Source organism: Tachyglossus aculeatus, chromosome X1 (genome assembly GCF_015852505.1).
Source record: "Tachyglossus aculeatus isolate mTacAcu1 chromosome X1, mTacAcu1.pri, whole genome shotgun sequence".
Classification (NCBI taxonomy): Eukaryota; Metazoa; Chordata; class Mammalia; order Monotremata; family Tachyglossidae; genus Tachyglossus; species Tachyglossus aculeatus.
The window spans coordinates 44,823,608-44,848,463 of record NC_052101.1 but is presented as its reverse complement, the minus strand read 5'-3'; the positions used below and the strand labels follow the sequence as shown (position 1 = coordinate 44,848,463).

General features: G+C 46.9%; 2 protein-coding genes and 1 long non-coding RNA gene across 8 annotated transcripts in view; 2 read left to right on the top strand and 1 right to left on the bottom strand.

Annotated features, from left to right (window-relative positions):
- Window positions 1–4,384: 4,384 nt before the first annotated feature.
- LEAP2 (liver enriched antimicrobial peptide 2) lies at window positions 4,385–7,997 on the top strand. The gene is made up of 3 exons (XM_038740689.1): window positions 4,385–4,612; window positions 5,805–5,944; window positions 7,620–7,997. The coding sequence occupies exons 1-3, from the start codon at window positions 4,556–4,558 to the stop codon at window positions 7,654–7,656; spliced, it is 234 nt and encodes a 77-aa protein (XP_038596617.1). The 5' UTR covers window positions 4,385–4,555; the 3' UTR covers window positions 7,657–7,997.
- Window positions 7,998–8,472: 475 nt separating this feature from the next.
- Window positions 8,473–12,226, top strand: LOC119919893. The gene is made up of 2 exons (XR_005447736.1): window positions 8,473–8,594; window positions 11,219–12,226. It is a non-coding gene; the product is annotated as an uncharacterized LOC119919893 (long non-coding RNA).
- Window positions 12,227–12,952: 726 nt separating this feature from the next.
- Window positions 12,953–24,856, bottom strand: part of AFF4 (AF4/FMR2 family member 4) — a 110,739-nt gene continuing 98,835 nt past the window's right edge. For 5 of the 6 annotated variants that reach the window (XM_038740682.1, XM_038740681.1, XM_038740684.1 and 2 more), the window contains 7 exons: window positions 24,195–24,258; window positions 23,913–24,049; window positions 23,530–23,601; window positions 21,484–21,577; window positions 21,218–21,261; window positions 20,029–20,249; window positions 12,953–15,875 (listed from right to left, as the gene is read on the bottom strand). In XM_038740682.1, coding sequence (XP_038596610.1) covers window positions 15,748–15,875; window positions 20,029–20,249; window positions 21,218–21,261; window positions 21,484–21,577; window positions 23,530–23,601; window positions 23,913–24,049; window positions 24,195–24,258 — 760 coding nt within the window. In that variant the 3' untranslated portion in view covers window positions 12,953–15,747. Of the gene's footprint in view, window positions 15,876–20,028; window positions 20,250–21,217; window positions 21,262–21,483; window positions 21,578–23,529; window positions 24,050–24,194; window positions 24,259–24,856 lie in introns of those variants that run through there. The other variant, XM_038740687.1, reaches the window with a different exon arrangement.

Genomic DNA, 24,856 nt, shown 5'->3' with positions numbered 1-24,856 from the left:
AGGGAGGACGGTGCCCCAGTGAACAACTCCCTCCTAGGGGCTGGGAGCCTCTCGGGGAGTAAGATGGCAACGCGCCATTTTGGTCACTTGCCCCCGGGCCTGCCGCCTCTGCAGCTGCCCTCCTCCTCCCCTCGCCCTGCAGACACGGACCCCAGGGCCCCCATCCCTCCGCCCCTATGGCCTCTCCGCCTCTTTCCCGATTCGGCTGCTGCTCCCGCCCTCCCAGACTTCTCTAGCTCAGCACTCTCCTCGACCTTGCCCCCGCCGTGCTGCGTTGGCAGGCCTGCCCGCTCCCCTGCCACCAACCTGGCCTCAGTTAACCCTTTGCAGGCAGCACCAGGCACAGCCCGGAGGGCCTCTCCCCAGAATGTCCGAGCTGCTCCCTAGGATGCCAGACCTCGGGGAGGAGAAGGATTCTGTCACAGAGGCCGGGACGGTCTAACAAAGCCCACATTGTGCACAGCCACCCGGCTGGGGCCAACTCTCACTGCTGGAAAGGGAACACATTCTGGCCCCCATTTTTTATTGGTATTTGTTAAGCGCTGGAGAAGATACAAGCTAATCAGGTCCATAATAAGCTCATCCCTCCAGTCTGTAAGCTCACTGTAGGCTGGAAATGTATCTGTTTATTGTTGTAGTGTACTCTCCCACGCTCTTAGTACAGTGCTCTGCACACAGCAGTGCTCAATAAATATGATTGAATGAAGTCCACGACCCACACGGGACTCACCATCTTAATTTCCCTTTTACAGATGATGTAACTGCGTAGAAGCGAAGCGACTTGCTCGAGGTCACATAGCAGACAAGTGGCAGAGCCAGGATTAGAACCCAGGTTACCCCTTCATAGAATCTCCCTAAGAAACCTTTCCCTGTTCGAGCCTTTGGCCTGTCCCTAGACCTCCCTGGTTTGGGGGAAGCAGGTATTCAGCATCCCCTCAGGGCCTTCTGCTACCTGGGACTTCTCCGGCAGTATGGATGGAGAAGCAGCATGGCCTGGTGGCTAGAGCACAGGCCTGGAAGTCAGAAGGAGCTGGGTTCTAATTCCGGCTCTGCCATTTGTCTGCTGTATGACCTCGGGCAAGTCACTTCACTTTTCTGGGCCTCAGCTGGGGGTTAAGACTAGGAGCCCCATGTGGGACAGGGACTGTGTCCAACCTGATTAGCTTCTATCTAACCCCAGGTGCTTGACACATAATAAGAGTTTAACAAATACCATTATTATTATTATTATTATCTACCCCAGCTCTTACAACAGTGCTTGACACATAGTAAGCACATAACAAATACCATCACTATTATTAAAATGCAGTTCATCTACCAGTGGCGCCTGAGGCCTGGGAATTGGATGAGAACCCGGTGGGCCCCTCGCTCTCGAACCCTCCCTCACGGTTTCTCCAGCTCTTTTGCGGACGAAGGAACCTCAGGAGGACGACCCCGGTGGGAAGGCGCAGGGGGTAGTTCAAGCAGGATCCGGGTGGTCGGGGCTGCGCCTGTGCCGCCTAGACATCCGTCCCAGCTAGCCCGGGACCCGTGCAGGCCAGCCCCGTCGGATCGTCTACGGCTTGGGGAGGGCGGCCCGAGCCGAGGGGGCTTCAGCTAGAGGTTGGAGTGAGGACAGTATGGCCTGATGGCTAGAGCACAGGTCAGGGAGTTAGAAGGAGCTGGGTTCTAGCCCTGGCTCCGCCACTAGTTTGCTGTGGGACCCTGGGCAAGTCACTTCACTTCTCTGTGCCCCAGTTACCCCATCCGTCAAACGGGGATTAAGACTGTGCCGTCCCAAGTGGGACGTGGACTGTGTCCAACCTGATTAGCTTGTTTCTACCCCAGAACTTAGTACAGCGCCTGGCACCTAGTAAGTGCTTAATGAAAACAATTAAAAAAAAACCAAAGAGCTTGGGCCCAGTTTCCAGCTGCTCCTTTGGCCCAGGGAGGCTGCTGGACTTTCTACCCTGGGCATTTCCCCAGTCTGGGGTCGAGGAGGGGAACCGCCAGGGAGGGCAGACTGAACAACCACCAGAGTATTTTGATTTCCTTCCCTCCCCGCCGACCAGGCTACTCTATCACCCTACGTCAATCAATGGTATTGATTGAGCACTTACTGTTTGTACAGAACACTGTATTAAGCATTTGGGAGAGTATGATCCAAAAGAGTTGGCAGACACGTTCCCTGCCCACAAGGATCTCAGGTTTGTCACCTGCTTCGCCTCTGACTGATTCTTTCAATCGTTCAATCGCATTTATTGAGCGCTTACTATGTGCAGAGCACTGTACTAAGTGCTTGGGAAAGTACAATACAGAAAATTCTGCGTGCTGGGCCGGGGCTGTGCCCGGGCAATGCTGGACCTTCTGCGCTGTGGGCTGATCGGCGGGCCTCCTTCCCTCTCAATAATAATCAATAATTGTGGTACTTGTCAAGCGCTTACTATGTGCCAGGCACTGTATTAAGCGCTGGGGTTGATACAACCAAATCAGGTTGGACACAGTCCCTGTCTCACATGGAGCTCCCAGTCTCAATCCCCATTTTACAGATGAAGGAACTGAGGTACAGAAAAGGGAAGCGACTTGTCCCAGTTCACACAGCAGACAAGTGGTGGAACCAGGATTAGAACCCAGGTCCCACAAGATCATGCAGCTGTTCTGAAACCACGCTCTTCCATCTCAGGTTACAGCAGTTTGTTTAAACCTCACCACCCCCAGTGCCCCGTCTGCAGCCCCTCCTGCCCCACAGCCTGGGGTTTTAGGAAATGGATCCTACAGCAGACAAGAGTGGGTTTGTGCCCCCCCCCCCGACCTAGGTTGGCTCCAGCCTTGGGCCCTTTCCTGAGAGCCATGTGCTAATATCTGCCCTGCTGGATGATACGGGCCAGTGTATCAGTTAGCAACTGTCCTCCTTCGGTGAGAGGTGGCCCGGCCACATGGGTGAACGTCCACATCCCTGACGGGACACCGTCCCGCCAAGAAGCACGTGAGCAAATGGAGAGGGGACCTTGTCCGCATCTCCGAGAGACAGGGTGGGTCGACCCGAGAAAATGCTCTAGGGAGGAAGGGGTCCAGATCCAACCCTCCCCTTTCACTCCTTTCCTTTCCCCCAACAGGCAGGGTTAAAGTTATGGCTGGTGGGGCCAGAGCCCTGAGCTAAGGCCTGAAGGTTGGGGTGACTTCAAGTTAGGCCTAAGGTCTTGTGCCCTGAGAGGAAAGAGACATTTTGAAACAGTCCCGGTCTCAGGTGTGGCCCCTCCAGCCTGGGATCAGAGCCCAGTGTCTGGATGGGGCCAGCATCGGGGTGAGGGGACCCAAATTTGGCTCCCTGCTCCCCCCCCGCACCGCCTGGAACCAGACCCTGGGCCATAGAGAAAAGCAGCATGGCTTAGTGGCAACAGCCCGGGCTTGGGAGTCAGAGGAAGTGGGTTCTTATCACGGCTTCACCACTCGTCTGCTGTGTGGCCATGGGCAAGCCACTTAACTTCTCTGTGCCTCAGTTCCCTCACCTGTAAAATGGGGATTAGGACTGTGAGCCCCATGTGGGACAACCTGATTACCTTGTATCTACCCCAGTGCTTAGAACAGTGCCTGGCACACAGTAAGCGCTTAACAAATGCCATCATTATTATTATTACTGTCATCTGAGTGACACTGCCCAGGTCATTTAATCTCCATTTCAGAGCCACTTCTTCTGCCCTGGTTTCCTGTCCCGGCCTTGTCTCCCTGCAGCTCTGAAAACACACAGCTCTGGTTGTTTCAACTCCAGGCCTATGGAATGGACTCCTTTGGGATGGCAGGGTGGGAAACGGGCCTGAACGGGCAGCGGTCCGAGAGAAGCGCTCAGTGCCTAGCCCAAAGGGGCCCCTTCCCTCTCTTGGCATGAGACCAAACCACCTTCCTGGCCCTTGTGGGCCAAGGCCCCGGTTTGAGCTTAGAGTTTCAGCACACACAAGCTCCGCCTCCTGCTAAAACCCCCGACACAGGTGCTAGGCTCCTCCACTCTCAGCTTCTCCCGCAAGCTCCAAGGACCTTGCAGTCATTAGAAAACAACCCAACTCAGTTCCTTTGAACCAAATTCCTCTTCCTACAATCTGGGCTGTGAGGAGCCGAAGGTATTTTTAAAGCGCTAATTACTGGGATCCTATTTTTATTAGTGTGACCCCAGGGAACTATTTTGGGATTGAACCACGGCCAGACCGCTTGGCTCCAATGAAATTCACCAGGTTTAAGTGACCCTGGAGGGAAGGGAGGGAAATGATGTTGACCATTCTTCTTTAAAAAGATGAGAAGGAGGCCAGGGCCAATGGCCTGGACTGACAGAGTCCGGTTGGGAGGTTAGTAAATAGAACTAGCCCAGCACACAGACCTTGAACAGACTGCTGGGTAGACATTAACTTATTAAATCTACCCGAGCCCCAGCGATGGACTTTGGCCCCCACCGTGGCAGCTGAAGGACGGGCCCGGGTTGACTGACTCTATAAACGGCGGCCCCGCGGCCATCCCATCAGCCTCCCAGCCTCCAGCACCGTGGTGACCCAGGCAGCGCAGCAGCACGAGGAGGAGGAGGTGGAAGATGAATCTGGCCATCATCTGGGCAGCTCTCTTGCTGTGCTTGGGGCTCCTAATCCAGGTAAGGACTGGAGGAAAAGCAGCGTGACCAAGTGGATAAAGCCCGGGCCTGGGCGTCAGAAGGACCTGGGACAGAAGGACTTGTCTGCTGTGTGACCTTGGGCAAGTCATTTCGCTTCTCTGTGCCTCAGTTACCACATCTTTAAAATGGGGATTAAGACTTAAAGTCCCATGTCGGGCATGGACTTTGTCCAACTGATTAGCTTGTATCTAACTCAGCGTTTTAGTACAGTGCCTGGCACATAGCAAGGGCTTAACAAATACCTTAAAAAAAAAAAGAGGGGTGGTAGCCTTTGAGGAGGTCTTTATGTTTCAGGCTGACCCTCCTTGGGGAAGGAGCTGGCCTGATGGGCAGGGTGGGATGGACCACAGCTCCGGCTTGGCCTTGGGAACAACCTTCTGGTGGGAAGTGCAAGCCTCCCCCTCAGCGCCCACCATCTTGGGGGGCCAGGTCTTTGGCTGAGAGCCAGCAGTCGATCGTATTTATTGACCACTTCCTGTGTGCAGAGCACTGTACTAAGTGCTTGGGAGAATACAATATAACCTGCCCATAGTGAACTTACAGTCCAGAGGGGGAGACTGATGATAATACATAATAATAATAATAATGGCATTTATTAAGCACTTACTATGTGCAAAGCACTGTTCTAAGGGCTGGAAGGTTACAAAGTGATCAGGTTGTCCCACGGGGGGCTCACAGTCTTAATCCCCATTTTACAGATGAGGTAACTGAGGCACAGAGAAGTGACTTGCCCAAAGTCACACAGCTGACAATTGGAGAAGCCGGGATTTGTGAGCCCCCCATGGGACAACCTGATCACCTTGTAACCTCCCCGGTGCTTAGAACAGTGCTTTGTACATAGTAAGCACTTAATAAATGCCATAATAATAATAATAATTATTATTATTATTGGAACCCATGACCTCTGACTCCAAAGCCCATGCTCTTTCCACTGAGCCACACTGTACAGATATGGACCTAAGCACTGTGGGGCTGGGAGTGGGGGTGAATAAAGGGAGTGAGTCAAGACGGCGCGGGAGGCAGCAAAGACCCTTAGCCTTTTCCATCCGCCTCTGGAAGAGTGGGGAGGAAAGGAAGGTTTCCCGGCGGTCACGGCCACCTCTCACAGGGCCGGTTCCATCCGAGGGGACCATCCCAACCCTACTGACCCCAGCCCTGTGCTTGTCTGCAGGTGCACTGTTCGCCGCTGCCCGAGGAGCATTCTCTGCACCTGCGGATGAAGAGGATGACCCCATTTTGGCGAGGGGTCTCCCTCCGGCCCATCGGTGCCTCCTGCCGAGACAACACGGAGTGCATCACTCTGCTCTGCAGGTACCGTTCCTCCTCTCCTTCCTTCCATGCACACGGAGGGCAGCCAGAGCGGCGTCGCCCAAAGGGGATCCCCTCACGCAGGGCGGGCCCTCGGGGTGCTCAGGCAATTCGGCAGGGACCATGTCCAACCTCATTTGCGTCTATCCCCCCCAGAGCTTAACACACAGTAAGCTCCTGGCACACAGTAAGCACTTAACAAATACCACAATTATTATTATTTAAGTGGGCTTGCAAGGCTGGGCCTTGGGGGTCCTGAGAGGGACGACGGTAGAGACAAAGGCCGATGCCCAGGGGAAGGGTTGGTGGCAAAACACGACAATGATCAGAAGGTTGGGTGGGGGTCATTCTTCTTTACTGGAAATAGGACTGTCTGCAATCCTCTAGTTTGCAAGCTCGTGGCGGACAGGGAACGTGTCTACCAATTCTGTTATATCGAACTCTCCCAAGCTCTTAGTATAGCGCTCTGCACACAGTAAGCACTCAGTAGATACGATTGATTAAGCGCAGGATTCTCAATGGAAATATTTAATTCCACAAGGAATAATGCCTCCTATGAGCCCCAGTACAGCCCGCTCTCCACCCACTGCCTATGGGGTAGAATAGGCAGGCAGGCCAGCCCAGGAGGGATAATCTCATTTCTTCCAGTACAGCAAACTGAGCAACAGTGAGGGCTGGATTCTGCCTGTAAGACAGACAGACAGACAGCTGGGAGAAAGGGAGGCAGCCACAGCACAGGGGCAGCAAGAGGCACAGCTCGCCCTAGGCACACAGACACAAAGATGGCAGCCCTCTCCACCTAGATTGAGAGGTCACACTCGAGTAGGCATACTTTTTTCTTCTCCACCTTACAAAGGTCCTCTTTCTTCCAAGAAGTCACTCTTCCCCTTGCTTCCCAAAACACTAGTACTGTATTAATCACTAGTTTCATGACCATGTAAGTCATGGCCGATGTAAATGACACTCTCCAGTTTCCTCCTCCCTCCCTCCCTCACCCCTCCTTTCTTCCCAGTGTTCTGCAGTTTAGCTAAGGGACCGGTGAGATTCAACAGCACTGGGCTAGTCCACTGGCTCGCCAGTCCCTGATCATGCTCTCTCCCAGGAAGCTATTTTAAATTCCACACTTCGCCTAAGTCCCATTTTATCACCCGCATGAGCCTAAGGCCTTGGGAGCAGATCCTTAGAGGAGCATTCTTCCTGCTCCCCTGGAAAACTATCTTTTACAGTGACATGAGAGGCGCCATAGGGCTGAAGGGTCGGGGTGGGGGGTCTGAAATACCAAATAATACACCCAGAAGCAAACGGGCGGAGCTATCGGGTGCCAAATCAAGCAGACTAGCACAAAATAGGCATGGGATATCTCCGCATCTCGCTTTATGTGGCATAGAATGGGGGCATCCTGGGGGCTGACAGATTAGGGTCCCATCGCTTGCTTCCCCATCTTGAGCAGATGAGGAGGAGGGATGCAGAGAAGGGAAATTCTCCTCTCACGTCTCCACCCTTATCTCTCCTCAACTCTGACATCCCCCCCCCCCCCACCCCACCCCAAAAGAGAACAGGCAAGGGAAGGTTACAAAAACCCACCAAAAGAGGACAAGCAAATAATGAAATGGCAAAGAGAATTATTGAAAAGACCCCCCTGGTCCAACATCTTTAATCCTTTTTTTTTTTTCCCCAGAAAGAGTCGTTGCTCTCTGAATATTTCCCAAGAGTAACATGCCATACAGGGGAAGATCAAGGCAGCAGCTGCTGCCAGCAATACTCCGTTCTATGGAATATTGAATATTTCCTGCACTTGAACCGAGGAAACTTGAGGAAAGCAATTGTATATTTAATAGAGACAGATATAGGCTTGGCTGGAGATCACCCAACTCTTTCTGAGACATGGAGAAGCAAAATGAAAACCCTTGAATTTGAGTTTTTAGATTCTGTATTTTTGTATGTACCAACTATTAAATTTCCATATTCAGAACAATGGTTTGCCAATTTATCCCAAAAGAGAAGAGAGCCACTCACAGATCATTAAAGGGAAAGGAGGGGTCATGTTTGTTAAGAACCACGTGACTGTTTTTTTTTACCGCGACAAAACCGGGACAATTTTTCAGTTGGAAAGTTGACTAAGATGGTGGAGTAGCAGCCGTGGCTAGTTGATAGAGCACAGGTCTGGGAGTCAGAAGGACCTGAGTTCTAATCCCCACTCCACCACTTGTCCGCTGTGTGGCCCTGGGCAAGTCACTTCACTTCTCTGTGCCTCGGTGACCTCATCTGTAAAATGGGGATTAAGATTTATGAGCCCCATGTGGGACAGGGACTATGTCCAATCTGATTAGCTTCTATCTACCCCAGCACTTTGTAAAGCGCTTGGTACACAGTAAGAGCTTAACACATACTATAAAAAAAAACCATTATTTTTTTAAAAAAAGAGTACCCGGGTGGCAGGAAAAGGACTAGGGATTTGCCACAAGCTGGACGTTGGACCCAGACTCTGGCAATCCTCTTGACTGACTCATGCCTCCTTCCCACAATAGTTAATGAACGGTTACAAGACACATCAAACCTCCTCGGGTCTCGTCAAGGCTCTCACCTGAGCTTACTTGGGTTCACATTTTGGAGACAGATCCAAAATCGGAATTGAGGCATCCAGGAAAAAATGGTAAGTAGTACCAAACTTAGAAGAAGACTTTTGAAGTTTCTCTTGGGGCAGCTTAAATGTCGTAATTCGGCGTTGTGTTCCCTGGGACGAGGGCCAGCAGGAAAGAGAACCCACTCTGCTGGATGAGCGGAAAGACCAATCCGACATATTCTCTGAAAGGCATCGGCAGAAGCATAAGATTTCTGGAAGCCTAGAGTTGAACTACACGGGGCTGGGAGTCAGAGGACCCGGGTTCTACTCTCTGCTCCGCCTCTTGTCTGCTCATGACCTTGGGCAAATCACTTAACTTCTCTGGGCCTCCGTTACCTCATCTATATGGACCCTATGTGGGACAGGGTCAATATCCAGCCCCATTATCTTGCATCTACCTCAGCACTTAGTACAATGTTTGGCGCACAGTAAACACTTAAATAGCATAAAAAGAAGCCCTACTTATGAAAAATAAACGAAGTTATGGTGTTTATAAAGTTTAATACAGAAAAATCTATTTGATATTTATTAAACTTAGTTTCTCCAGTTAAGGTTTTGCATTATACAAAGCATTTTAATGACACAGTAGTTAAAAAGATCTTTACAAATTGAAATGTGATACCCTTTTCTCCAAATATTTTAATTGCCATAAATTTGTTTAAAAATACACATTAAACGCAGGTTTCAGACACTCTAAACTTTCTATAATCTCAATACCACAAAATACATAGAATATGCTATACAGATGTGGAAAAAATCTAGTTAGTATATAATACTTTGCTCACCATTAACAGCTTTATTACGTGAAATGCACATACTGACTTAGAAATCCTAACTTTTGAGCCCCAAAGTACCCTTTAAATTTAAATGTATTGCAACAAATAAAATCACAGTACATATATATATATATATATGTATATGTATATACATATACATATATATATACTTTAAAGTTTTGGTTGAAAATATCAGATGCCTAAATATTTTGGAAAAGAACAAAGGCAAAACAAGGGCTTGAATCACGTATAAAACAAAATAAAGACATCCCATCAAAGTCATTAACAGTACCTTTCAGCATGATCAACAAGGGCTTAGTTTAGTAGGTCGTTGACAGGTTAAAAAAATCCCCCCCCCCAGGCCCCCTTTTTTCCCCACCCCCCAAAATACCCCAAACCCTTCTTCACCAAATAATTATAATTTCAAATAAGATAAAGGATTTAATAAATATATAAGCACTTCATCCTCCATATACAAAATTTCTTAAAACCATTCAATAGGGAGACCAGATACAAATTTGAGTAACTGTGCTTGCAAAAGTCATGTCTGCTCCTTGAAGGTGAACTTTCAGGCTCTACACTGATGTCGCCCACTTGAATCAGCTAGGATGGCAATCCTGTTGAACTCACGATCGAATGATTTGCCAGGGGTGCGCATGAAGTCACAGAAAGAAGGGCGTTTCCTGGAAGGTATCCCCCATGGGATGGGTTCAATAAATATGGATAGTTATGCCATCGATCTGAAAGATGACATTTCCAGGAACTCCCCAGGAGGCACCAATCAGATCGAGACTCGGAAGGGTGAAAAGCTTTAGCTGGATCGTTGGCTGAACTAAATGCATCTGGGTTCGTTCCATTTCTGGTTGCCTCCAATATTTGGGTTGCCATTCCCCCCACCCACCTCTGCTCTAAGTCTGACTTGAGTATTGACCTAGAAAACTAAAGCTTCCCTCTGAAAGGGTTGCTTTGCAACTTGGCTCCCGGCTTCTCTCAACATGATTAAATGCTTATTTATACCTAACCCCAATTTCTCCAGACTGCTGTAATCCCAAACCATTCACACTAAACTCCATTTTCAAATAACAGTCTAAGAAGACCTAGTGAAAAAGCCTGGGACAAGGAGTCAGAACTTCAAGATCCAGAGCTGCCACTGACCTGCTGTGTGACCTTGGGCACGTCACACCCTCTCTGGGCTTTGATTTCCTCATCTGTACAATGAGACGATTGCTCTTCCTCCTTAGATTATGAGCCCAGCATGGAACGGCGACTGACTCTGATCTGATTATCCTGTATCCACCCCAGCACTTAGTAGAGTGTTTGGCACATAGTAAGTGCTTAATAAATACCACCATTATAACAGCTTTCAGTCACCTGAATTTAGGACACTGACCTCCTTCAACAGAGTTGGTGTCTCAATTACAAAGAACAGTTCTAGAAATCTTAAAACCACATTTGAGAATTTCTATGCTTAAATTTCTGGTTTAACCTCAACTCACCACCCAAAGTTAACTGTTCCAAACGTTAAGTGCGAAAGCTGACCCAGAATCATGTTAAATCCATCTGAATTGCTGGATAGCAATTTCTCTTAATTCACTTCTGAGTGACTTGGATTAATGCAGATTTTTTTTTTTTATCCTGGTGCACACCCAGTTTGGGATATCTAATATCCATGTCCTTGAAAAAAAAAAAATAAGCATCCCCAACACTGACAAGTCATCCCTCCAAACACAGAGACTTTGTTTGGAAAGCTCAGGGCACTTTAGTTACAGGGTCCTCAGATGTTTTGAAATTGCCATCTAAAGGGATGGGGTTCACTTAAACTTTGACTTGCTTAGGCTCGGATTTTATTTGCTCTGTTTTAAATCAATGTTTTTCAAGCTCGAGGCTGAGGGGGACTTGAAGGTGTCACGGAAGGAAGAGCTGCAGGTGCCAGGGCGGCCATCCGGATTTGGTGTTTTGTTTAAGAAATGGGACTGGCCTCCTCGACTCCCGCTCCCCAGAACTTGCGCTCCAATGGGTCTGCCCAGTGGCTCGTCCAGACGTGGCCACAGCGAGCCCCGGGGTGAGGGGGGACTGTGGAAGGTGTGTGTTTGTTGGGGGGTGGTCCCTCCCCAGCCCCAAGTTGCCCCTTTCCCACTCTCCCCAAGACACATCCGTGGCTACGCCTTTGCAGGCGTGTTCCTTGCCCCTGGCAGCTTAGGGACAAAATTTAGACCAGCACAGAGGATGCAGAGGTGGCAAGAGTGGCGAGGGGGTGGGTGCTGTCAGGCTAGCTCCAGGGATGCATCTAGGAAATCAGCTTCCCTCTATCCCATAGCAGCCCCCACCTAAAGCCAATAAGAACATTTACTGAGCACCTACTGTGTGTGGAGCTCTGTACAAACCACTTGTAGCCAAGCTCGGTATTCTGTCTCTGGCAGTGGCTCAAAAGGGGCATTTCAAAATCTGTTCTGACTTTGAGGGGGACATCAGAGCTGCAGCAATCTGAACAGCTATTTGGTGGTGAAGTGGTAATGAGGAACATGTGGAAGAGGGATAAAGGGAAAAGAGTGGGAACCTCAGGAGTCTCGAGGAATGAGAGTCTGAAATCTACCTGTTATTTAAAAGCGGGTTACTGAAACTAAAGAGGGACCTTTCTTTTCATTTTTTTTCTCCAACAGCTGCCTCTTCTTAGCAACTGCTAAAGAAAAACGTATTTGCTTGAGGTTTCTTGTGACCAAAAAGCACTAAATAAAGTACTTTAATATATTTTGGAGTTTGCGTATGGCAAGAAAGAACAAGTCTCCCCAATTTACTGGAATACACAGTGCACTGTTACAATGTCAAATTTGTAGTCCAAGTGACTGAGATCTGCTGAACCACTCAACATAAAAGTTTCAATTTGAATTTGTGTGCACATAAACACAAAGCACTCACACACACACACACACACACAAAGTGTGTCTAACTCTATGCTTCAAAATGCATTCTATCACCAACAAAAAGAGTGAATCGTGCGATCCTTTATGGCTAATCATCTTTAATCAAGAGGACAGACTGAGCTTCCCTGACACCTCACGCGCTGAAGACGCATTTTTGAAGAGCCCGAGTTTTAAATGCCAAGAACCTGGAACTTGAGTTTTTAAGCCTCCCTTGTCTCTAATCTTGGGACATATGGAAACTTCATTAAACTCATCATGACCTTTGGGCCAGTAAACCCCAAACAACTGTTCGAACAAAGCTTAGTCTGATTACACTAAGAAAAAAAAAAAGCCCTAGGGGGCAGATTCCCTAAACCACAAGTGGCTAAAAGTGCAACACTAATGTGCATATGGATATAGGAGTCTAGGAAGCCATTTGGCTACTAGAGCTTGAGTTTGCATTGCGGCAGAAGTGACGACGATGACTGCTTTGGTTGCATAACAAGGACAACATTTTAATCCTATGTCTGTCTTGTGGAAACGTGTGGGAATTTAAACATATGAATCTTGATTAAATGCGGTATTTTAGGTAGCTGACAAAGACCTAGGTACTAATAATAAGTCCCCAATTAGATAAGCTTCTTTGCCATTGGCCACACCCAGGCTAAGCAGTTCAAAAAGGAGAGAATCATACAGGATCTCTTGAGACGAATGAGCAAAAAGGTTGGCCTACTGTTTATTTTAAGCATAAATAGCAAGTGAGAAAGTAATACTGCACTCTGGAAACCATCACATTGAAAGACTTACATTTGAAGCCCAAATTCTGATCACGTCACCCACCATCGGGGAATAAAATGTCCTCTAAATTGAAAAAAAAAAAGCATAAAATCCACCAGCCTGGTTGTTTACCCTAATTTGACGAAGGAATGCTTCAGTGCAACACAAGCCACATACGGGCGAGTCTCCTTAAAGTGTCCAGATCGGTGTACATTCTTGCTGGTCTCAATGATAATGGAGTAGAAATTAAGCCCAACGAGAACCCTACAAGACGTGGATGGCTGTTTTGAGCTTTTAAGTCAGTATCATAAGTCGGGGACCTTTGGTAGAGGGAGGTAGGCCTGGTGGATAACAAAGTCCAGGTTACATCTCCTTAAAGGGGGGGCTGACTTTCCTATTTAACTAGAGGGCTGAGATGCAGACTCTGGAGAGAGGTCATCTCTTTGAACGCCGTCCTTAATAGACCTAGAGAGATTGAGCTCAAAATCACGATTAAATTTGAACATTATCTTCTCAAGACGGGTGGCAGAGAGGGCGGGAATGAGAAGGGTGGGGAATTCTCCAACCGGTGAACACAGAGGGAAGCTTTTCTGGAAGTACGAAACCAGTCGGACAAGAGAGGAAGCCCATCAAATACGCAACCGGAGTTGCAGACTGTAGGAGGCTAAAGGAACACAAACCGAGAGGGACTGCCTGCAGTACTAAATGCTGTAGAATTCGATTCCTTCTTTTGACCTTGTCCCATTTTGGCACTCCACAAGGAGATTCAAATTCAGTGCAATCCTTTTCCTGAACGGACACGTTCAAATCTGGTATCGGGAGGACGGGCGCCTTCCGGCAGCGGAATTCTACCAACCCGCTCCTGCCGTTTCGGGCGATGAGATTGCACAACCGAAGATATCGTTTCCACGACAGACAGCTCCGACCCCAGAGAGACATTCCCGAGGAAATGGAATTTTACTAAAGTACTGCAGAAGACCGACTGGAGACAGTATACCTGGTCCTATTGTAAAACTTCATCTGTAAACAGTTCATAAAATCTTCATCTAAGTGTAAGGCATAAGGCACACCAGACATGGATAGGGGCACTAAGCAATATTGAAAGCAGTACGAACAGTTTAAGATCCTCACTTTTTACTCCAACAAGTACCTCACGTGGAAAGGTACTCTGGTGTACAACTTTTTCAAAGCAGCCACTAAACCCCCCATCCCCAAAAGGGGCTCTTGTTGCACCAGGTTAGATACTTCTCTAAAGTGAATATCCTACCCCCGTCAGACACATTTCTCATTAACGAGGGCCTTCAATAATACAGTGGGATAAATACAGGATTAAAGGAAAAGTTCTACATCTCTACAGTAGAACTGTTTCACAACTTCCTTGAAAACTGTATATAGTGAAATCATCCGCGCTCAAACTCCGACCCCATCCCCACAATGAACATTGCACAATCACAGTAAAGGATCCACCGGATAGCCGACCCTCCCTTCCCAGCTCCCTCGGAAGGAAGAGAGAAAGAATGTAATTCAAAAATGAAGGTTGGGGAGAGATAGGGGCCTGATCTTTCAACATCATTTCAAATTTTTTTGGCCCTGGCAGTGATGAGATACAGGAATTACTTCTATCAAGCGTTATGTAACCATTCTTTCAATAGCAAGAAAGCAATAGCAAATTGTACTGTTTCCTTTAAGTGTCCAATGACCAGTAACAATAACAAGGACAAAAAAAATAACAAAAAACCCCACCCACACATGCTTTAACAAATACAGAAAAGTACAAGATTGTCCTTTTATGAAAACCTTTGCATGATGGCACCTTTCCATGAATGAAGTTCACATTATTACCTGATCTCCTTTGTAATGCATTAAATGCAAGTTACTGTAACATTCTGTGATTGTGATAGTGTTATTAACCATATGTTCCTGGATTTTGATTTACCCCAAGGTATATACAGCTAAATACTTTTTCCCATCTTGTTCTCCACTTCCATATGTAAATGCTTTTCCACATGTAGAAGAATATCTGAACCTTTCTCTAAATATTCAGTACAAATTCTGCAATAATAAAACTGTAGTTGCCATTTAAGATTTGAATAGCAGATTAGGCATGGAAAGTACATGTCCCTATATTTTAGGACTTATCACCCCTTATTCTTTTACAAGCTCTACCACAAGACATTACTGAGTAACAAAGCTCACAGAGTATATAAATAAAAAGTGTCTACAATGAATTTCTGGTAAGTACTTGACAGGGTAAATTTATAGGAAGCAATAACTAAGTCTTAAAATAGCCCCAAACTGGGTAATTTAAAAAAAAACAAAACACAAAATTAAAATAAATAGTAAACTGATTATTATGTATTACAACTGGAATCCCAATCCCATTACAGAACCGTGAAAACACGGTTTATTAATATGTTGTAGATTTAAAATATTTAAATAACTTTTAAAATGGGGGAATACTGAAGGAATCCATTAACATGACGATGGCTTTGGGCACAAAACAATACAAAACAAACAGGAGGGAAAAAAAACCCCAAAACAACAACCAAAAAACTGAAACGAAACAAAACGAAACAGAGATGAGACATGGAGGCCCGAAGAAAGCATTCCTTGCTCTTAGTGTCAACTAAGCAATGTGTTATGGCAGTTTTCCTTATTGACATGACACAGTGTTGTGGAGAAAAAAAATCAGAGGCAGCGAGAATGTGTTCTGGTTTCAAATCCTTCAGTTCAAGGTATCGACTTGGCATCCTGACGCAACCAGTGGAGTCCCTGCCGGGTGTAACGAACTAGGTCTGTCATGATGCTTGAATTAAAGATGAGCGGGCCCATAACTTTATCCAGTTCAGCAAAGAATTCTAGGATGACAAGAAAACTGATTAAATCCTGCGGGTCCTCTTGCATCGTGAACAGGCAGAAGGAAAGTGCCGCTAACAGAAAGCAAGGCGTACCCCTGTTCTCTTGCTACATGCCAAGATTTCACAAACAGGCTCTCCGTACACATACGTTTTCCCATTTTTCCAGGGCCCGCTCCAAATGCGTCACCTCACCCTTGCACTGCAATGCCTTGTCATTTATAAAAACATTCTTCGGATGATGTGCGACGCAGCGGTCTCCCCAGAGCACCCCAAAAACCATCAATTCTGTGAGCAATTTCCCTTCCTGAGAAGCTTAAATGTTTTACCGAGCTGTGGTCACTGGGAGGGGGACAGGGAAATGAGGTTTCAGGAGGAGGAGGAGGAGAAGGAAATGGCAGGAGATGGAGGACGGTGGCGGGGGGGGACGACCCAGCTAGAATGTCAAGCCACTTGGGCACTGTTAACCCCATACATTACAGAGGAGATGGACTCTTTAGCCCAGGATGCGGTAACTGAGGTGAATAGCATGGGTCATACAGACCTGAGCTAGGAGTGGTATTACGCCCCAATTGTCATCCAACATGAGGACATAAATTGTGCTTTGCACATAGTAAGTGCTTAATAAATGCCATTATTATTATTATTATTATTATTGAAGCCAGCCAAATAAGGTACTGTACATCAATCGCCTCACTAAGAGAGGTCCGGGGGAAAGAGCAAGAGCAAATAGATTTAACCAGCATGCTTTTCAATATCTACTCATTCTTTCAATCATATTTATTGAGCATTTACTGTATGCAGAGTATGGTACTAAATGCTTGGGAGAGTACAATACAAAACAACTAGTACACACATTCCCTGCCCACAATGAGCTTAAACTGTTATGTATCTCAATTTCCGATCAATCGATGGCATTAACTGAGTTCTATGTGTAGAGCCCTGTACTAAGTGCTTGGGAAAGTATAACACAATCTCTGCCCAGCAGGAGCTTACAATCTGCGGAGGGAGACAGAAATTAAAGTGCCACTTGAGGGTTTTTTTCCCAATCTTTCATCAGAAATTTTTAAGCAAAAAAAGGAAGACCGCTCTGTGACTTGCCTGTTGTAGGACCTTGGGAAAACACTTAACTTTTCTGTGCCTCGATTTCCCCATCTGTAAAATGGGAATTCAATTCCTGTTCTCCCTCCTTACTTAGACTGTGAGCCCCACGTGGGACAGGGACCGTGTGTCCAACTTGATTACCTTGTGTCTAAATGATAAGAATTACAATAATTGTTGCTGAACTGTACTTACCGAGCACTTAGTCCAGTGCTCTGCACATAGTACGCACTCAATAAATACGACTGAATTGAATAAATGAAAGAATGATAATAATTATATAATTGAGGTGTTTGTTAAGTGCTTACTTTGTGCCAAGAATTGTACTAAGTGCTAGGATAGATACAAAATCACCACATCCCACAAGGGGCTCACAGTCTAAGTAGGAGGGAGAACAGGTACTGAATCCCCATTCTGCAGATGAGGGAAGAGAGGAGTGAAGTGACTTGCCCAAGATCACACAGTTGGGAAGCGGCAGGGCCTGGATTAGAACCCAACTTCTCTGACTCCTAAGCTCCTGTTCTTTCCACTAGGCCACACTGCTAGTCCAGTGCTTAGTACACTGTTTGGCACAAAGCAAGCACTTAATTGCCCTAATCATTAAAAACCACCCAGATGCAGAACTTCAGGAATGAAGAGGGCATTCCCGCAACCCACCCCAGGACAGAATTGAGGCCCCCACTGTTCCCTTTCTCACAGCAGCTCCAGCCTCCCGGAGACATCAGGCTAATATAATCCCAGTGCACTCTCTGAATCTGGGGGCAGAACCTCAGAACCTCTCTGAACGTCGCCCTGGAGTCAGAAAGAGATATGCAGGCATCTCCCCTCTTTTTAAGACCTTCAGATTCAGGGAGGGGCCACCTAAATTCCACTACTGCCCAGGAATATCACTAGTGCCCTCCACCAATTTTCACCTTTGTTCTCAATCAATGTACCCTGATAAATTTTTTTCCAGAAAATAAAATCCCCCATAGAGCCTTCTATCATCAACAGGTTTCCTGTTTGGTAGAGCTCAGATTTTCCTTTGTGGCCAGAGTAGTGTGATGGTCCGGGCTAAGGTAGCCCCTCACATGGACCAGTGGGAATTTCCTGATATTTCCAGGAAGCTCCACATCTGGCTTCTGTCTGCGCCTCAGGACCCCTCCCAGAATGAAGCTATCAAACATGAGATGACTCAAATAAAAAAGTGGGGGCTAGATTCCAGATTGGAAGCTGGCTGTGGGCAGGGAATGTGTCTGTTATACTGTTACACTGTACTCTCCCAAGAGCTTAGCAGAGTGCTCTCTGCACACAGGGTTATGTATTGAAGATTGATGATGACTGTGCATTGATGTCTGTCTCCCCTACTCTAGACTGTGAACTCTATGGTGGGCAGGGAATGTAACTGTTTATTGTTGTATTGTACTTTCCCCAGCGCTTAGTACAGTGCCCTGCACACAGTAAGTGGTCAGTAAATACTACAATGAATGAAGGAAGGAAGGAAGGAAGGAAGGAAGGAAGGAAGGAAGGAAGGAAGGAAGGAAGGAAGGAAGGGAGCGCTTAAGAAATACCACGGACTGACTGTCTAGAGAAGGGGGAAAACCCCCAAATCCAAGAGGAGAAATCAATTCGTTCAAACTCCCGAGAGGGAACAGAGTGTTTTGCAGGAGTGGCCTAGGAGGGCCTGCCGCAGAGGAGCCTCAGAGGGAAGGAGAGCACTGCTTCCTGGCGGTGGAGGGGTGGGAACCTCTGTGTTTCAGTTAGAACAGTGCAAGGCCAGGGCAGGCATTTACTCTTGGATCCGCTTTAAGATTCCACATGGAACAACTCTTGGTGCTGTTTACTTCTTAACCCGAGTAAATGCTGGCTGTCTGCTTAGACCCAAAGAGAGAGCCCGACTGAGTCATCTCCTCCGTACGACGAAGCCCCACACATTGCCCTTCCAATCTCAGCGAACAACTCATGTGGGGTGCGGGGCTTCCAGGCTCAACTCCAACTGCTTCCTGTCTTTTTTGGGGGTGTTAAACCCAAGAGACTCGGGATGGTGGCAGCAAACCACTGGGGCATTCTCGGGGTACACTGGCATGGAATTTCAACCGTGTGCCTACTACGGCTGTTAACCCCCACGATCACTAGAGTCCTGGTGTGCAAAACTGGGCTCCTGACCCTAGAAAGGGGACAAACATCACGAGTGGTGTAGTCCGATCTTTTTCAACTGAGGGCGTCGACTCCCCAGTTTTGAAATGCAGGCCCATTCCCAAGCCAGGAGCAGCGTAGTTCATCCTGTAGACCGTAAGCTCACTGTGGGCAGGGAACATGTCTGCCAACTCTGTTGTCCTGCACTCTCCCAAGTGCCTAGTACAGTGCTCCGGACATAGTGCGTGCTCAACAAATACCATTTATTGATTGATTGATAGTGGAAACAGCAAAGGCCTGGAGCCAGGAGCCCTGGGTTCTAATCCCAGCCCTGCCACTGGCCAGCTGTGTTGGCAAGTCACCAACTTCTCTGGGCCTCAGTTTCCTCATCGGTAAAAGGGGGACTCAATAGCTCGTCTTCCTCCCCCTTCCACTGTGAGCCCCTTGCAGGACTGCACTGTCTCTACCTCGCATAATAGGTACTAAACACCACAACTGCTCTTATTAATTACGTCTGTGGAATAAAAGGAAAGGTGACAGAGTAGTGAAATTCGGGCCACCTCTAAACCTTTCTCATGGCAAGCCACTTGGGAAACCCTTAGCTAGAATATTTTAATGCAAGTGTTCTGTAAAATATGCCTGTAAAATACACATTTTAAGTTACATTTAAGTTGTTTCTTAAAAGCCAAAGCACGGTACCCGACTCCTTTGACACTGGCTGCTGAAAAATCTAGAATTATCATTAGAAGAGTGACACTGCCACACTGCTCCATTAGGGGAGAGAAGGCCATCTTTCCAAATATAGCCTTTTGCTAAGGGAGACAGAGATTAGCACATCTGACTTTACAAAGGTGCCCACTTTGGAGTGAGCTGCAAAGAACCTTCCTTCCGTGAAGTGCTCTCTTGACTCTTCTGGAACAAACGTTACGTGGCGGCCTACCTTTTTGCTCTTTAGAAAGCTGTTCGGCCTGGTCCCAAATTTCCGTCGCGTAGAGGAAGTTGGAGGTGACCTGGACGTAGCTGGCTGCCATCTGGTGAATTCTCTGCGGAATTGTCACTGAAGAACCACTCCCCGAAGGGTTGCCGGCCCCTGAAGAGTAGTTGCCTGAATTGCCCGGGGAAAGCTTGGGGGAGACCGGCGACGGCATCCCAACGGCTTTGCTGGATGGACACAGGAAAAGGGATTGGTCATGAAACTGAGTTCTCGGATGACACACTGCAAGGCTGTTTGTTTCATTACAACTCTTCAGGGGGAATCGAGGGTGCTTCCTCACGGGCGGTTGGTAGAACTACCCAACGAGTAGAACTTGTACTTCCCAAGCGCTTAGTACAGTGCTCTGCACACAGTAAGCACTCAATAAATACGACTGAATGAATGAATGAATGAACGAGTGGTCTAATGCACTTAAGAACTGGAAGAAGCTGCTCGTTGGGTTTTCCCGGGGCTACAGCTCATAGCAAATAATAATAATAATGGCATTTGTTAAGCGCTTACTATGTGCAAAGCACTGTTCTAAGCACTGATGGGGGACACAAGGTGATCAGGTTATCCCACATGGGGCTCACAGTCTTAATCCCCATTTTACAGATGAGGTAACTGAGGCCCAGAGAAGTGAAGTGACTTGCCCACAGTCACACAGCTGACAAGTGGCGGAGTAGGGATTAGAACCCGTGACCTCTGGCTCCCAATTCTGTGCTCTTTCCACTGAGCCACGCTGCTTTTCTTATGCTAATGCTACCGAGCACCCTAAGTACAAATAGCTCTTAATTATTAATCTTCCCCTCTCACAAGAGACAGACATGCTTCTCTCTGGAAACCAAGGGCCTGGTAAATCTTCACTGCTTTTGCCAAAAGCTGCACTGGGTTCCGTTAAGAACCGGCAAAGGATGCCCAATGCTTTGAGCCAGCCTGTCAAACCCAGGACAAGTAAATATGGAAACGTTTCCTTCTCAATCATAGCGTTTCAGACACATTTACGAATAATTTTGACAGTTACCGGATGCAGACAACGTGGACGACCTACACATTCCCATCAGTGCCACCCCGCTGAAGCATCTAAATTTAAATCGGAGGACTAGGCGAGAATGGCGTATTGTCCATTTAAAAGTAGGAGAAAAATGGGATTTACCTTCCTATGCCAGGTGAGGGGGCTTGCGAATTGTTATAGGAATTCTGTGGAGGAAAAAACACAAGCTATTTAAAAGAGGACTCTTTTGCTCCGTTTGAAAAGCAGGATCTGTATATCGGAATTTGTCTTTACCGTGGCCGAAACTCTCGAGGTACTTCAAACTCAACATAAAACTAAGACTCCTCCACCCTCGCCACCCGCAAAGAGCAAGGTTTCGCGAGCTCTCTAGGACTCCCGAAGGAATTCTTAAAGCCAAAGGGACTTACCTTTAGATGTTCAGTCAGTGTTTTCGAGTATTTCAATGCACTCTCTTTCTTCAGCTTGAACAACCTCAGGTACAACAGCGACTGGCATCGCAGACTGGCAAGGACAAAGAAGAGGGCACTCACAAAGAGAACGCATGTTGGCGCAAGGGTTGTGAAGGGGGAACCAAGTGCATCTCCCCAGTGTGGACCGGGTTTGTAATGTTCCCGCAAGGCAAAATATTCAGATCTGGGATCAGCTTCCATCTGAGAATTAAACTAAGGAGGAAGTCTCAGTTTCACGTGTGACATCCGGACCTCATCGGAATCAAACTCTCTCTAAGCTTGCTGGGGGCAGGAAACAAGTCTGCCAACTCTGCTATTCATTCATTCAATCGTATTTATTGAGCGCTTACTGTGTGCAGAGCACTGTACTAAGCACTTGGATTTTACTTATTTATACTAACATCTGTCGCCCCCTCTAGAATGTATGCTCATTGTGAGCAGGGAATGAGCCGGTTTACTGTTATATTGTACTTTCCCAAGTGCTTAGTACAGTGTTCTGCACAAAGTAAGCGCTCAATAACTACTATTGATGACGATACAGATGACCTAGACTGAGAAGCCCCACATGTGACAAGGACTGTGTCCCACCTGATTAGCTTGTATCTCTCCCAGCGCTTGGTACAGTGCTTGGGACATAATAACCACCACAATTAGGGTTAGAATTAATTAGTACCTCTATCGGCTTGGTTGAGAGAGCCTGAAGCAGCGGGCTCACTACATCATTTATTCAATTGTATTTATTGAGTGCTTACTGTGTACAAAGCACTGTACTAAGCGCTTAGCGCTGTACTAAGCATCACACTTGTCACGTCCCACCCACCTCAGAAACTACCCGTTTCCAATCTCTGGAGCCATGAGGGGTGGTGGAAAGGGGAGCGTTCACATGAGGAAAACTCTTCAAAAGACAGAAGCTGGGGTCCTGAGCCAAGATACCCTTTACAATGAAAGCCTGGGCCTCGGTAACTCACCATGTCCTAGTAAGGCTTTCCCAAGAAGAGGACAAGAAAGTGGTGAGGGGTACGGAAAAGAAGAAACGTCAAGAAATCTCAGATTCTAGCTGAGAAGGTGGTTTGCCTCAACTGTTTTCCCCGTCAGCGAGTTGCAAAGTCCTAAATGGCATCTGTCTTGCCCATGTGTGCCGGTACACTGTTGCTGCTTAGAAGGCCAAAGCTAATCAATTATATTTACTGAATGCTTACCGTGTTCAGAGTATTGTATTAAGCGCCTGGGACAGTACAGCAATATTTTTTGTTTTACGGTACTTGTTAAGCTCTTACGACGTGTCAAACACTGTTCTAAACGCTGGGGTAGGTACAAGTTAATTAGGTTGGACACAGTCCCTAACCCCGCAAGGGTGATCACAGTCTTAAGTAGGAGGGAGAAAAGGTATCGACTCCTCGTTTTACAGTTGAGGAAACTGAGGCACAGAAAAGTTAAGTGACTTGCCCAACGTCACACAGCAACTGGCAGAATAATCAGCAGAGCTGGGATTAGAACCCAAATCCTCTGACTCCCAGGCCCAGGCTCTTTCCACTAGGCCACACTGCTTCTTTATTTAACAGACACATCCCCTGTCCACAATGTGCTTATAGTCTAGAGGGGAAAACTAGCATTAACATAAATAAATGAATTACGGATTAGGTACATAAGGGCTGTGGGGTTGGGAGCAAGTCAGGTTGACGCAGAAGGGAGTGGAAGACAAGGAAAAGAGGGTTTAGTCAGGGAAGGCCTCTTGGAGGAGATGTGCCTTCAATAGGTTTTTAAGTGGGGGAGAGTAATTGTCTGTCGGATATGAAGAGGGAGGGCGTTTCAGGCCAGAGGCAGGATGTGGGCAAGAAGTCGGAGGCGAGACAGACGAGAAGGAGGCCAACCATCTGACACTAAAAAAGAGGACAACTGGAAATGTGTCTGATGGCTCTGCTATCTTAGATGAGCTTTCTACTGGGCCAAAATTCCCAGAAATCATTCACTACTCAATTTTGGCTACACCAAAAATATACACACCATAGCACGGCTAGTCTTTTATCTGCAGCTGTGGCATCTGGTGCCAAGTAATTCTTCAGCTTCATAGTGTATCTGCAAGTAGATTTATAAATAAATAACAACCGGCAAGCAAAACGCAAAGACTTCATTGCTATTTGACCACTTCATATTTCCCACTCGCTCTTTTCCAAAGGCAAGGCATTAATATCAAACCTGAGGGGAAAATGCAAAGGCCCATTAAATCACCTAACCCTCTCCACTCATAGCCAAGGAAAGAAGGAGTTACTTTACCAGGTGCACTGGGGGTCGCGAAGGCACTGCGTATATGGAAGCCACTTACTAAAGAGGAGTAGAAAATGATCATTACGGGCCCTACGTCCGTGGCTCCAAGTACTTGTACTTACTTAATTAGTTCCACAGTTTCTGAATACATAGGGAACGGGGATTTGGATTCCTGAGCGTTTTTCTCCAATGCATTCCCACATTCGATGAAAGACACAACAGCATCAAGGTAGTAGACCGCTTTCTCAAACCTATCGGACTAGAGAGAATGAGAACTTTAAAAAACAAATGAATGGGTTTGGGAGAAGGAGACACAATCGACATAGGACCCCGAAAGAAACACAAACATTTTATGTTTACTCCCGTGGACACAGGCATTAGAGCTCACATTAGGATTTACATACCAATGCATCTGCATTGTGCTTTAGTTTTTTTGCTTCTTGTAAGTAATGATCTGCTGAATAGCTCCTGCAATACAAAGTTGCATATTGGCATTATAAGCACTTTACAAGATGGCACTGTGGCTTATTTTAATTACTCTGACATTTTTTGGTCTTCATTCCGTAGAACACTGGATATTACTCTCCTAAAGAGAAACCTTACTTTTTAGCAAGAATTTTCCTTGCTTGAAAAACCGGCAAAAAGTGTTTTGATCACTTATATTACCCTGCCCTTCAACTGACCAGGAAAACTGGGCTGCTCGGAAAGAGCTTTAAGCATATGTACGAGAGATTCTTTCAGGCTGGCTTTAGTTGCATGCTCACAAAAATCAGACTATTCTCTATTTTTCCTGTTAGAAAGCCATTACTTCCACCTGCTTCTCACTGATGAGGAAAGGACTGGCAATTATTTCTAAGAAGAACAGGGATTTATCAGGGTGCTCTGTATCAGGAGTTGGCTCACTCATAATTACTTAGCAACCCGCAACTGATATACAGTCTAACATACAAGCATAGAAAATTGCTATTGGTTCATTGGCTGACTGTCCTCTTCTGGGGTCCCTGCTCTTGTTTGGGGTCTTTTGGGGGAAAAGGTGCAGCTGAGGAAGGCAATAGATCGTTCTCTT

Excerpts from the sequence above, each read along its gene's own strand:
- LEAP2 (XM_038740689.1), top strand. The coding sequence starts at position 4,556 with ATGAATCTGGCCATCATCTGGGCAGCTCTCTTGCTGTGCTTGGGGCTC. Across the intron at positions 4,613-5,804 it reads GCTTGGGGCTCCTAATCCAG|GTGCACTGTTCGCCGCTGCC; the intron begins GTAAGGACTGGA and ends GCTTGTCTGCAG. Across the intron at positions 5,945-7,619 it reads TGCATCACTCTGCTCTGCAG|AAAGAGTCGTTGCTCTCTGA; the intron begins GTACCGTTCCTC and ends TTTTTTCCCCAG.